This window comes from Barbus barbus (genome assembly GCF_936440315.1).
Source record: "Barbus barbus genome assembly, chromosome: 9".
NCBI lineage: Eukaryota > Metazoa > Chordata > Actinopteri > Cypriniformes > Cyprinidae > Barbus > Barbus barbus.
The window spans coordinates 19,875,278-19,889,136 of NC_136737.1; the positions used below are offsets into that span (position 1 = coordinate 19,875,278).

The following is a 13,859-nucleotide window of genomic DNA, read 5'->3' on the forward strand; positions in this document are numbered from 1 at the left end:
AAAGTGCTGCAAACCTTTTATCAACATGAATATAATGGTTTATGATCAATTAAGAACATTTTTTTCTGTTTGCTGATTGTGTTTGGGTGTGGGATTGTTGGGTCTGCCTGTGAATGAGGTATAGGCCTACTATTATAATAATTATGAACATTAGGATTCGTAGACATTACTACGTGTTCCTCTCATGTAAAGTAGGTCACAGAATAAAATAAAGCTTTTTCTGGATAAAAGGGCTGTTTTTCTTTAACTGTAAGTGTTCCCTTTGTGTGAGAACTAGTGTTTTCTAGTAAATAGCGCCATCGTGTGACAAGGCACGACATACACAAAGTTGGAATTAAATACCAAAAAATCCTATGGAAGTAGTAAGAGCAGTATGGTAAAGGTGTATGCTCTTTATAACAAAGCCAAATATTCTGTTAGTTTATGTAAGCTTTATTTATAATCAGTTACTATTAATAAATTGTTAAAAATGTATTGTTAAATTAAGTATTATATAGTGTATATATGTGTAAACCCTTTCTATGAAAACTCCAAAACCAAGATAACTACAATATGGGAAAATTCACCTTTAGAACTACTAAATCATTATGTTGATTCAAATAAAATAAAAATAACAAGCGCACAATGGATTAATTTATTTGATTTTTATTATAATATGTTTATATTCCACTTTACAAATTCTTACAGTATTCCTGATGCAAAAATCCCTTCTTTTTCAGAGCAGTTTTTGGCCTTAATTGGTCTTAATTATCTTCATACAAACATAATCACAGAATGCAAGTAATAACAAAAAATTCTGTAATAACTGAACCACAAAATTTGCACCAAGTTTCAAACAAAACTGAAAATGTAAGGAGAACATCCAGTCTTTGAAACAAAACAGATTACGAAGTTAAAATCACACAGAAAAACAAAAGCAGTATACTATCACAAAACGCCTAAACGAGCTACTAGGATGATGTTCCTTTAATATGTTAAACACTAAAGCTGGACTTGAAACGTCAAAAGCAAAAATTGGCGTATAGATTAACATACAATACATTCAAAACATCAATGAGAACTTCGAAATGAGCGAAAACACATTCAAAGTAAAGTGACGATGCATTCAAGACAAGCGGGAAAAAACACAAGATCAATCGCTTGATCTAATGACTTCAATGTAACACAGTAATGATTCTGTGCAATTACTGACTGACTCAGTTTATGGCAACGTAATTGAGATCAGGCATCGAATGTACAAAACTTTCATTGTGATAGTCTTGATCTACAATCCTGATTAATAACATTATATATTGTCATCAGTGTGCTGATGTAAGAACAGCAACTTTTTTTCGTTGAGTTTTTATAGATACAAGCGACACATCACACACTGGAGGCGTGGTTTAACATTGGGATAAACAAATCCAGGTTACCATAGTTACCCATGCATTTCTAAGTGGAAAATAAAAGAATATCCACATTTTTAATTCAAGTGTGAGGCCGACCATTTTTAACTTGAGTTGTGGGATGTACACTCAGAACTGTGAGATATAAACTCAGAATTGTGTAATATAAATTCAGAATGTGAGATATAAACTCAGAATTTCGAGATATAACTCAGAATTTCGAGATATAAACTCAGAATTTCGAGATATAAACTCAGAATTGTGTAATATAAATTTAGAATGTGAGATATAAACTCAGAATTGTGAGATTTAAACTTGCAAGACAAACTCAGAATTTCGAGATATAACTCAGAATTTTGAGATATAAACTTAGAATTTCGAGATATAAACTCAGAATTGTGTAATATAAATTCAGAATGTGAGATATAAACTCAGAATTGTGAGATTTAAACTTGCAAGACAAACTCAGAATTTCGAGATATAAACTCAGAATTTCGAGATAAAAACTCAGAATTCCGAGATATAAACTCAGAATTCCGAGATATAAACTCAGAATTTCAAGTTATATACTTAGAATTGAGAGATCTAAATTTAGAATTGTGAGATATAAACTCAGCATTGAGAGATATAAACTCAAAATTGTGAGATATAAACTCAGAATTATGAGACATAAACTCAGAATTTCAAGATATATACTTAGAATTGAGAGATCTAAACTTAGAATTTTGAGATATAAACTCAAAATTGTGATATAAACTCAGAACTGTGAGACATAAACTCAGAATTCCGAGATATAAACTCAGAATTGAGAAATACAAACTTAGAACTTCGAGATATAATCTTAGAATTTCGAGATATAAACTCAGAATTGAGAAATAAACTCAGAATTCGCCTTATGCACGGTTACTTCATGGTTGTAGATAAGCCAGCTCAGTCATTTCCGGTCAAGTGTACTGTGCCGTAAGAGGAGCGCCCTTTGCTTGGTTTCTCTACATAATCCATTCGCAATTAGGAGAAAAGTTTGTTTAAGATGTCCAAATGTCCACGTATACCATTTCAGGAATAACAAAATGCGAATGTTAAATTTACGCGAGGGAATCCGTTAAATCATGCCGCGAGTCATTGCTATGATTGACAGTGGCAACCGAATGAATCATCTAACGAGCCGATGTCAAAATAAAGCTGTGCATTAAGTGATTCAGACTAAATTCAGACTAACAAAACTGGGTCTGTGTTGGATAAAACTTAAACGATGTAGCCTAGTTATTAAATTAAATCTAAACATTTCAAAATATTGAATGCATTATTTATTTGTTATACCAACTTATTTAATTTGTATTTGACTATATAGGTATTTAAATAATTCAGCATTATAGGCTGACTTTGTGACTTCCTGCACTTGCTATACTTTATACTTCTGTGCCACCACGTACTAAATTTATAATATTTATTTTATATTAAATCAAAAGACTTGAAAAATTAGGCAGCTGCAGTCAATGAGTGATCATCTACTGCCATCTCTTGGTTATAACGGTAATTTCATTTTCATCTTAAAAAGTCGCCGAGATACGTTAATTGCATATTTCTTCATGTCGTCTTCATGAATGAAAAGTGAACCTTTAATAATGGGAATTTTACCGCACAGAGTTGAGAAATAATAAATGCTGTAAAATTTTTTACGATTTTATGATGATTTTATAAAATGTGTTCGTGGCTATGAAGGTAAGATATTGATTATCGAGAATACCGTTACAATGTCCTTTAAGAGATTAGCCTAACTGCCTAAACAGTTACGATAGTGTTTATTTGTCAGCATTTAAATGTACAGTTTTACCTACTTGGGTACTTTCCTGGGATTACCAGACTCTGCATATAAAATTATATGTTCTTTAATGACATGAAACTCTATGTTAATTGTGCTATCATTATTTACGGTGTTGCAATTATTTTGTTTCTCAGTTTATGATAAGAATGATGCAGGAGAGGTTTCTGTGAGAGTTTCTACCTATACATCGCACATATAAAATGAGCTTCACCGGAAGATTACGAGCTGCCTTATCTTTATCCAGAAGTTCTAAATAGCGCTCCGTGCATATGGTCAATTGAGAGATAAACTCAGAATTGTGTGACATAAACTCATAAAATCTCACAATTCTGAGGTTTCGTCTTACAATTCTCTCAATTCTGAGATTTAATCTTGCGAGACAAACTCAAAATTTCCAGATGTAAACTCAGAATTGGGAGATATAAACTCAGAATTGCGAGACGTAAATGCAAAGTTAATGAATGATGAAAATTGTTAAGCAGTATGTTACATTACCATATGTAGTAAAACTGTATATTTAACAAGCACTTTTATGGTAAATAGTTGTTGAAGTTATTAAAAATTTATAAAACATTTTATGTAAAAACATACATACAATACATACTTTGTGCTATTAATTGTGTTTCACATGTTTAGCGTTACATTAGTGTCGTGTGTTACCTCAATGCGTTTTTTTCTATTGTTAATTTTCTTCATAAAAAGAATTGCTGAACTATGGTAACCAGTATTTCCCCCGCCTCCTGAGCGTATCCACATATGCCAGATATGCAACTTGAATCCCCTCTGTTCCCTAGTTTTAAGCCGTTACGCTGTATTAACAATCACTTAACAATATAGAATTCAGAACAATAAATATAGAAACACAATACAAAACAAGGCCTCAGAAAGTGTGTCTCTGAATTGTTCTCTGAGAGATAACGTGAGTGAACAGCGCTAGAATCCTGTCATTCCATCCAGGTATCGCCTGCTAAGAAAATCCCATGAAAAATAGCTAAAATTGTACATTTTGCGGAATTTCGCCATTAATTATGGAATATTCAAGCTGTGTTCATTAGTTCCTGGATATTATCATAGCTAGTGTGTGTGTGTGTGTGTGTGTGTGTGTGTGTTTTAACAGTCCGAGTCATGGAGTCATCATCGCGGCATTGACGCGGGCTTGAGATAGAGGTTGTGCGGTCACAGTAAGACGCAGTGCAGCCTCTGGGAACCCGAAGGTCTGTCTGCCCGCCATTTGGCTTTCTTCTTCTTCTTCAGGCCCCGCTCTGGGATCTGCTGACTGTAGGCCGAGATGAACATCAAAGCTATTGGGATGAATGGGAATGCTAACACATGGTAGCTAGCAGAATCGGTTAAATTGGACTCACCGTATCACTCTGACGAGCTCGTGAAACGTTTTGTCTACATTCATGGGCGGATCCTTTGCACTTGTTTCAATATATGTTATCTGTGATGAAGATACGAAGATTCAACAATTAGAGGATGTAGATGTAGACGTTATTAAAAATATATATTATTCATATTAATATTGCTACTATAAATAATAATTAGTATTATTTATTTTATTATTAAACATATTAGAACATGCCTGATTAGAAAAATGTATGTAAAATTGAGTATGAAATCAAAATTGATTCCATTTCTTCACAATGGATTAATCAATAATAATAATAATAACAACAATGTAAAATTATAAAATAAAAAGTCAACATGCAATCAAAATGGTCTTATTATGAACTGTTTATTGATTTGTATTATTGTAAAGGATAGTTGATATTTTAAAAAAATATATTAAATAAAAGTTTAAATAACAAATGGATAATAATAATAATAATAACAACAACATGAAAATGCAAAAATAAAATGTAATAACAATAATAATAATATATAAAATATTAACAATGTATGTAAAACAGTAACAAATCAATTGATCAATAATAATAACAATAATCAATAAAAAACAATGGTGTAATAATATAAAAAAAATTATAATAATAATCTAGAAAAATTCATAATAAAGTTTTTGTTAGCATAATATATGTATGCGTACTGTGTTTATTATGTATATATAAATACACACACATGCATGTATATATTTCAGAAAAAATATGTTATATTTATATATTACATTTATTTATGTATTATATACATTATATGAATATAAATATAGACATGTAAATATTTTCAGAATATATACTGTATGTGTGTGTATTTATATATACGTAATAAATATACACAGAACACACACATATATTATGCTAACAAAAACTTGTATTATTAATCGCAATTAATCATTTGACAGCACTAATAATAATAATAATAATAATAAGGCAATTAAAAATGAATGATTTAATAATATAAAAAAATTATAATGTAGAAAATGAAAAAGCCAACATAACTTCAAAATTGACATAAAAATTGCTGGTCTTATTGTAAACTAGTTATTGTTTGTATTATTGTAAAAAATAAATAAATAATAAACAAAAGATTACATAACAACAAATGGGCCAAACAATGGCAATAGTAATAATAATATTAAACATTAACATAATAAAAGTAATCACCAAAAATATAAAAATAATCAGTCTTAAAAAATTAACAAAAAAAGTCAAGATGAAATCAAAATGTACTCTTTCTTAATAAACACTGCTAATCGTATTCATTGGTTTGCATTAGTTTGGAAAAATTTTGAAAGTATTAAATAAATGGATTGATCAATAATAATTATAATGAATATAATGTAATAATAATATAAAAATTAGTGCTGTCAATAGATTTAAAAGATTTAATCGCGTTAATCACAGTCATGGACTGGGATTAATCACGATTAATCACAAATTTAAAATACTGTTGAAATAAAGAAATGTATGACAAACTAGTTTAAGGAAACAGAATATTTCACATCTCCGCCAGGTATGAGACATAATCCTTATTATTCTTTTATTTACACTCTATTATTTTTCAGCCATTATCAGCCTTTATTCAGCACTAACTCTATTATTTTTCAGCCATTATCAGCCTTTATTCAGCACTAACAATACGTCACGACGACTTTATACTGGCAATAAAACGTTTACCAAGCCACATCGCTTCAGTCCCAGTACACATTTACCCAACTATTATCAAAACTATTTCTAAATAAATACAACAAAACATTTTCTTGCGACCTTACATGAAGTATTATGATAAAATGCATTATGAAGAAGAATTGGACCTGTTCTGCAGGTGCATTAGAGCTAACATTAGCATCATTAACATTAGCATCATGCTACATAAGGCAATTTATGAGATCAATACTCAGAACTCACTTTAAACCACCATTGAGTGTGTGTAATAACTTCCTTTTGCGATCACATGTGTGTATATACACTTTGGGCGGCTGCGGTACATTATAAAAGTAGCCCAAAAAAAAACGCAACCCGTGGCTCTATAATTTTTACTGCGACTGTATTTTAAAAATAGCCCAATTGTGCAGGAAAACCGCGACCCTGGCAACACTGGTTCGCTCTCTCTCTCGCTCTCTCTCTTGGACACACTCGCTCTCTCTCTCTCTGCGTTCGCTTCACTTTTGTCGAGCCCGGCGCCTCATAATCACACAATCCCTGCATCCCAGTGTGCATACTATACACCCTATCTGCCCTAAATAGTATTGAAAATGACTAATATCACATAGAATTTAGGATGGATAGTGTGACGGCAAGATGTTGGGGTCAAACCTTATCAAAGATTACTTTGCGTTAAAAAAATATCAACGCGTTAAAAATTTTAGATTAATCGCATGCGTTAACGCGTTAACGTTAACAGCCCTAATAAAAATATAAACAATTATACAATTTATAACAATTTGGAAAAACGAATGAAAAAGTCAACATGAAATCAAAATGTGATTTTCTTTCATGGGTTAAATGTGTTAAGTGACTCACGCTGTGTTTTGAGGCCATCTCTTGTCCCTGCTCACTGGTGATCTTGCGTAAATGCACCAGATCAACTTTATTAGCCACCAGAACCATGGGAAACGACTCCCTGCAACACACACACAATGAAAACACTCAATAAATAATGCTGAAAACTAGTGCTGTCAAACGATTATATATTTAATATATAATATATTTCTACATAATACATTAAATATATAAAAATAACATATTTTTCTTAAATATATACATGCATGTGTTTGTATTTATATATACATAATAAATATGCATATATATTATGTAAACAAAAACTTTTATTTTGGATGCGATTAATCGCAATTAATCATTTGACAGAAAATCGGTCTGTAACTCAAACGTGTGTTTATGTGTTTTCATACCGGTCCTTGACTCTCAGAATCAGCTGGTGGAAACGATCCACGTGTTCAAAGCTGGCTTTATCAGTGACAGAAAACACGATGAGAAATCCATCTCCTGTCCTCATGTACTGCTCTCTCATCGCACTGAACTCCTCCTGCCCCGCCGTGTCTAGAACTACACACACACACACACACACACACACACACACTATACTATTTACTGGTTTACATTATTGTAAAAAAAAATATTTCTAATATTTCAAAAAATATATTAAGAAAAGATAAAATGAGCACAAACACTAATATACACAGCAAGTTTTGTATTTACTTCTATTTACTTATTTTATTGATTATTTTGTTTTTAAATTAAACCTTTTGCTCTGTTATGCTGATAATATTTGAAAAAAGTATATATATATATATATATATTAGTTCTGTCAAACAATTAATCGCGATTAATAGCATCCAAAATAAACGTTTTTATTTACATAATATATCTGTGCATACTGTGTATATTTTTTATGTATATATATAAATACAAACACATACAGTATATATATTTTAAATATTTACATGCATTTACATGTATATATTTATATTCATATAAATTATATTACATGTAAATATTTTTAATATATAATCATAACACATTTTTCTTAAATATATACATGCATGGGTGTGTATTTATATATACATAATAAATATACACATTACACACAAATATACTAGGTAAACAAAAACTTTTATTTTGGATGCGATTAATCGTTTGACAACACTAATATATATATATATATATATATGCATATATCTTCCTTTGTTATATATATATATATATATATATATAATATTAAAAGGTAAATGTAAAAATATTTGACAAAAATAAATATGTATTAAATTAAATCACATTTTTCAATTTTATTTATTAATGTATGGTTTATGTTTGTACTGTACAGGGTATTATATTAAAATATTTTTCTTTTAATTAATTAATTTTTCTTATTTTAATATTACATTAAAAGTTCAAATTAAATCATTTACAATGTATAAATATGTATTAAATTAAGCTTTTTTAAAATGTATTTCTTAATTTATGATCTCTCTTTGTATTGCACTTGGTATCATATTTTTTTTGTATTTTAATATATTATATTAAAAGTTAAAAATGTGTAAATATGCATTATTTATTTCTTCATTTATGATATCTCTTTGTATTGCATATGGTAGCATATTAAAATATTTGACATTGAACTATTTATTCATAATATAATCAGTGTTATTATTGTGAACTAAAACAAAAATTTATTGAAATAACATGCAAAAATGTTCATAAAATATAAATAAAAATCTAAAAATAAAAAATGTTGCCTTATCAACTAACTGAAATAAATCGTTAAACTAATAAAAATAAAAACCAAAACTATAAATATATCAATTAAAAAGCTAATTTAAAATATTAATAAATACTATAATTGTATATAAATAATAATATAACTAAAAATAATATCAAAATGCTTGTAGTATATAATATAATATTTGATATATTTTTCTCTTTCATTTATTTTTCCTTGCAACTTTTATGTCTTTAATATCTGTCTTTAAAATGTCTTAAATATTTAGTTGTAGTTCTCTATTTAATTGTTACTAATGTTTTGTGCTCACAGAACTCTTTATTGTCAGAAATGATGGCTCTATGATTATCTGTTGTGTGTTTAATAAGTGAAGTTCTCACCGTCCAGAATGGCCCACTGGCTGTCTATCTCGGTGTGTTTGAGGTACGAGTCCTCGATGGTGGGGTCGTAGTCCGGGACGAAGATCTTCTGGAAGAACTGTATGGTGAGTGCGCTCTTCCCCACGCCGCCGTCTCCCACCACAACCAGCTTATACGTGGGCAGGTTGTCCCCGGGAACCACGCTGGTCGCCATGGAGACAGCTACACCTGCAATACAGAGGAAATGCTGCATTATGAGAGACACTGCCGTCGATTTAGTGGAAACACAAAACACGTGTGTGTATGTGTGTGTGTTTGTGCTCAAATGGAAAATTAAACGAGCCTGTTTCAGTAAATCATCTAAAATGATTCCTTTGAAAAAGTACATTTGCGCTTTATGGAGTTTCTTTTTTATCAGAGCACACAATGTTAATTTTTTTTTTTTAGTTTTTATTATCATTAATAATAATTCTTATATAAATGATGGTTATTGTGATTATTATTACTATTATTGTTGTTGCTGTTATTCAAATATTGAGATTCGAGTTTACAAATTATCTTTATTATTATTATTATTACTATTATTGTTGTCGTTGTTAAAATATTATTTAAAATGACTATTCGTTGGTTTGATATTTTTGTAAAAAATAAATAAATAATAATAATATTAAATAATAATAAAAGGATGTATCAATAATGATGATGATGATGATGATGATAATAATAACAAAATAAATATTAAAGTAATACAAAATGTGCAAAAGAAAAATAATAATAATGTACAAATATAAATTATATATAATTGTAGTATTAGTAATAATAATAATTACTACTAGTAGTACTACTTGTAGTATATGAATTAGCATTATAAAATTATTAAAATATTAATATTAAAAATAACTATTTATTGGCTTGCATTTTTGTAAAATCAGAATTAATAATAACAAATGGATTGATCAATAATGATAAAATAAATATTCAAATAATACAAAATAATGTAAAAGAAAAATAAGAATAAGGTAATAATGTAAAAATATACAACATCAAAATATATTACAAAATAATATTCAGTTATATATTATTATTAGTAAAATAAAATAAAAAAATAAAAATACGAATAATGTATTAGTAATGCAAAAATGTAAACGTATATTGTAAAATAATATTAAATAATGTATTATTTCATATAATATATTATTTTTATATATAAATCATTTTTAAAATAATAATAATTATTAATGATTAATAATAATAATTATTATTGTTTTTTAAATTATGATCGTTGTGATCACTGTTATTATTAAAATATTAAAATATTATTAATAACAACTTTTTAATAAACTAATTAAATGGATAAACCAATGATTATCATGATAATAAAAGTAATAATAGTAATAATAATTACTATAAATTACTATTACTATTATGTAAAATAAAAACTAAGAATAATGTAAGGTAAAAATATAAAAAATAGATATATTAAAAATAATGTCAAATAATATGATGATATTATGTAAACAATAATTAATATGTTCAATAAATAAAAACACATTTTAATAATAAAGGGTTGGAAAAACAATATTAACAAATAATATCTCAACATGTTTTAATTTTCCCAAAACAATCCGATCCTGGTAAATAAAATCATGTTATTTCCTTCTGAGTATTCTGGTTTATACAGAATAATATCACAGGAAAACACTGAGACAGTGACTTGAACCCAAAAACAGGAAAAGCATGATTCATGAATGAATCATTAAGGTTTTGTAGACTGATCCATTAAAAAAAAAAAACAGACACAAAAGAAGTAGAACATTCTTCTAAACATTTCTGTTTGCGCTTCGCAAAAGAAACAAAGTGAGTTTAGAACAACATGAGGGTCAATAAAAACTGACAGAACTTTAATTTTTGAGTGAGCTGCTCCTTAAAGAAGAAAAAAACTGACTTTTAATGTCTGAAATGTCACAAACGGACTCTACATTGGCATAAAGAAGCATTGTGCAAAGCGAGGCTTGTCCCAGACATCCAACTAGAACATCACACACAGGAAATACGGTCTAGACCAGACACTTGGATGGCCACGCTGTGATTCTACAGTGTGATCTCAGCTCCAAACTGCCAACAACAAGAAACACTCCGACAGATTGAGCTAAAACTGGACCAATAAAATTACGTCAAAAACTTCCAAAATACAGAGCCTGGCAAACACAAGCTCTTCTGTTAGGATTCAACATTCTGAAGTGCTGGGTCTTTAGCCCTGATATCAGATATGTCAGTGGCGCTTCCTGTCAGCCACAATACAGGGAAGTTCTGGATTTCCTTTCTGAAATCATCAGGAATATGAGTCCACTTCTTAAGGATCGCAATAACACCTGGATCTAAATCAACCCATTTATGATTCATTTTATAGGAAATTCTAGATATTGTGTAGATTTCAAGTCTGTGACTTCATACATGACTTACTGAATTTGAGATTATTGGAGAATGTTTTACAAGAAAATACATTTTCGGTCTTTCAACTTTAAAATTTTATATTTAATTCAATGTGTTACTTGCCATTTCTTTGTAATTTCTGGGTTAAAAGTGTTTTTACACTATTTTTTTCCCCTGTACACCACAGTCTAAACATGCGACAAATTGGCTATTTGTGTTGCGAAAAATAGTGGTTGAACGATATAAATATTACAACTATGTCTGAAAATAGGATGTACACTGCAAAAAAATATATTTTTAAGTTTTAAATAAAACAAAGATTGAAGTGCGTTTTACAAAAAATATATATTTCAGACTTTCTACTTCAAAATAAGTATTATTTATTATTTATATTAAGTATATTATTTATATTAAGTATTATTTATATACTATACTTTGGCTATGTTTAATATGTATTTATATACTATTGCCGACATAAACATTACATCTTTATGTCTGAAAATAAGTTTGAAATAAAACAGATTGAAGTAAATTTTACAAAAAAAATATATATCTCAGAATTTCTACTTCAAAATTTTATGTTTATTTCATTGTATTACTTACTGTTTCTTTGTAATTGTTTGTGAAATTTATTAGCAGTTATTAGAGTAAAAATGGATTCTACACCAATTTATTTTCAGCGGATACCACAGTATAAAAATGTACAAAAACTTAGCTGTTCATATTGTGAATAAATATTACAATTTTATGTTGGCAAATAAGATGCATATAAAATTGCTTTTTACTTTTTTTTTTTTTTTTTTTTACAAATTTTCAAATACTGAATTAAATATTCATTAAACACACATTTAATTTACTTACTCATATATCTATATAGTTTGTTCAGTATAGTGAATTTAAAAATATCCGAGTAAATAATTCTCACAACAATTGCTCCAAAAAAATTACGGAAAACAAAACGTGAGTATTTGAATATTTGAGTACATTTTCACAGTAACTGCTCACTTACACTGACTGAAAACAAAATGTGAGTATTAATTAATTTGGTAATTTTTTACATATATATTTTTTAAATATTGAATAATTTAATTAAAAGATGAATTTGATTCACTTGTGTGTGCCTCTATATATGTTTTTTATTGAGTGTAAAAGTATTTGTGTAAATATTTCATAATGGAGGCTATAGCGTAAATTGGGTGCAGTTACTCTAAAAAAAATCGGTCGATTAATCGGTCATCAACTACTAAAAACAACCATGTTGCTGTCATGTACTACTTTCCATCCAACAACTGTATAGTATATTTTCCACTATAATTTGACTGTATATATTTGCTCATGGTATGTGATATATATTATCAAGGCAGGCCCATATCAATACAACCACCTTGATCGTTCTGTACGGGTTGCCTAATGCATTACCCATTAAGTTTTATCTCTGGTACGAGCATATCTCTGTTCTCCATTACATGCAGCTGCATTGCAAAGAACGCATCTTCCTGGCAAAAAGGAAACAGTGACTTTTGCATTTTGAGATTTGGGTGATTTGGGTGTGCTTGATGTTGCAATAAGATCACTTAATATGTTCATGCATAACGCATAAACGCACGATTCAACTAGCACAACATGCATATCTACATAAAAAACAACCAGTTATCATAACAAACGCACATTTAATATATAGAAACCGTAATTTTATTCCTTTGTGCTGTTGAGCGATGTAATCAGCATGCATTTAACTGTCATACAAGATTTAATGATATATGCATTCAAAATTACCTATTCACAAGACGACAGCATATGCCAGTAGCCCTTTCCGTTTCCACAGATGTTGCTGCCGACATTACCAAGTAAATGCACACGCGGAAACGTTTGTCTATTTGTTATACAACTGGATGCAGTGGCTTTTTATGGGGCCGCGCGAAGAGCCGTTTTCAGTTCCTCACACCTCGAGAGTGTTCACTGTTAGTTTACACTGATTTACAGCGCTGGCAGGGGGAAACCGGTCAGCTCGGAGACAAATTGCGCAATTATTTTAAACACTTGGAGATATATGTGTGTGAAGTTGATCATTTCTAAATTAAATAACTCAGTAAAAATGAATAAATAGAAATGTAGTAAGAAATATTAAGACTAAATCTTGAAAAAAATAGAGTTGTCCACCCCTCTTCCTCTCGGTTTTGGTACGTTCCACTGTCAGAGCTCAGTTTGGAAATACTCGCA

General features: G+C 29.2%; 1 protein-coding gene across 1 annotated transcript; it reads right to left on the reverse strand.

Annotated features, from left to right (window-relative positions):
• Positions 1-650: 650 nt before the first annotated feature.
• On the reverse strand, positions 651-13,548 carry LOC306875360 (ras-related protein M-Ras-like). The gene is made up of 6 exons (XM_079425869.1): positions 13,416-13,548; positions 9,228-9,434; positions 7,520-7,673; positions 7,131-7,230; positions 4,575-4,654; positions 651-4,486 (listed from the first exon to the last, which is right to left on the reverse strand). The coding sequence occupies exons 2-6, from the start codon at positions 9,418-9,420 to the stop codon at positions 4,387-4,389; spliced, it is 627 nt and encodes a 208-aa protein (XP_079281995.1). The 5' UTR covers positions 9,421-9,434; positions 13,416-13,548; the 3' UTR covers positions 651-4,386.
• Positions 13,549-13,859: the final 311 nt, after the last annotated feature.

Coding starts and splice junctions, on each gene's coding strand:
- LOC306875360 (XM_079425869.1), bottom strand. CDS start 9,420: ATGGCGACCAGCGTGGTTCCCGGGGACAACCTGCCCACGTATAAGCTG. Junction 7,231..7,519: donor ATTCTGAGAGTCAAGGACCG/GTATGAAAACAC, acceptor TGTGTGTTGCAG/GGAGTCGTTTCCCATGGTTC. Junction 4,655..7,130: donor AGATGGCCTCAAAACACAGC/GTGAGTCACTTA, acceptor TCTTCATCACAG/ATAACATATATTGAAACAAG.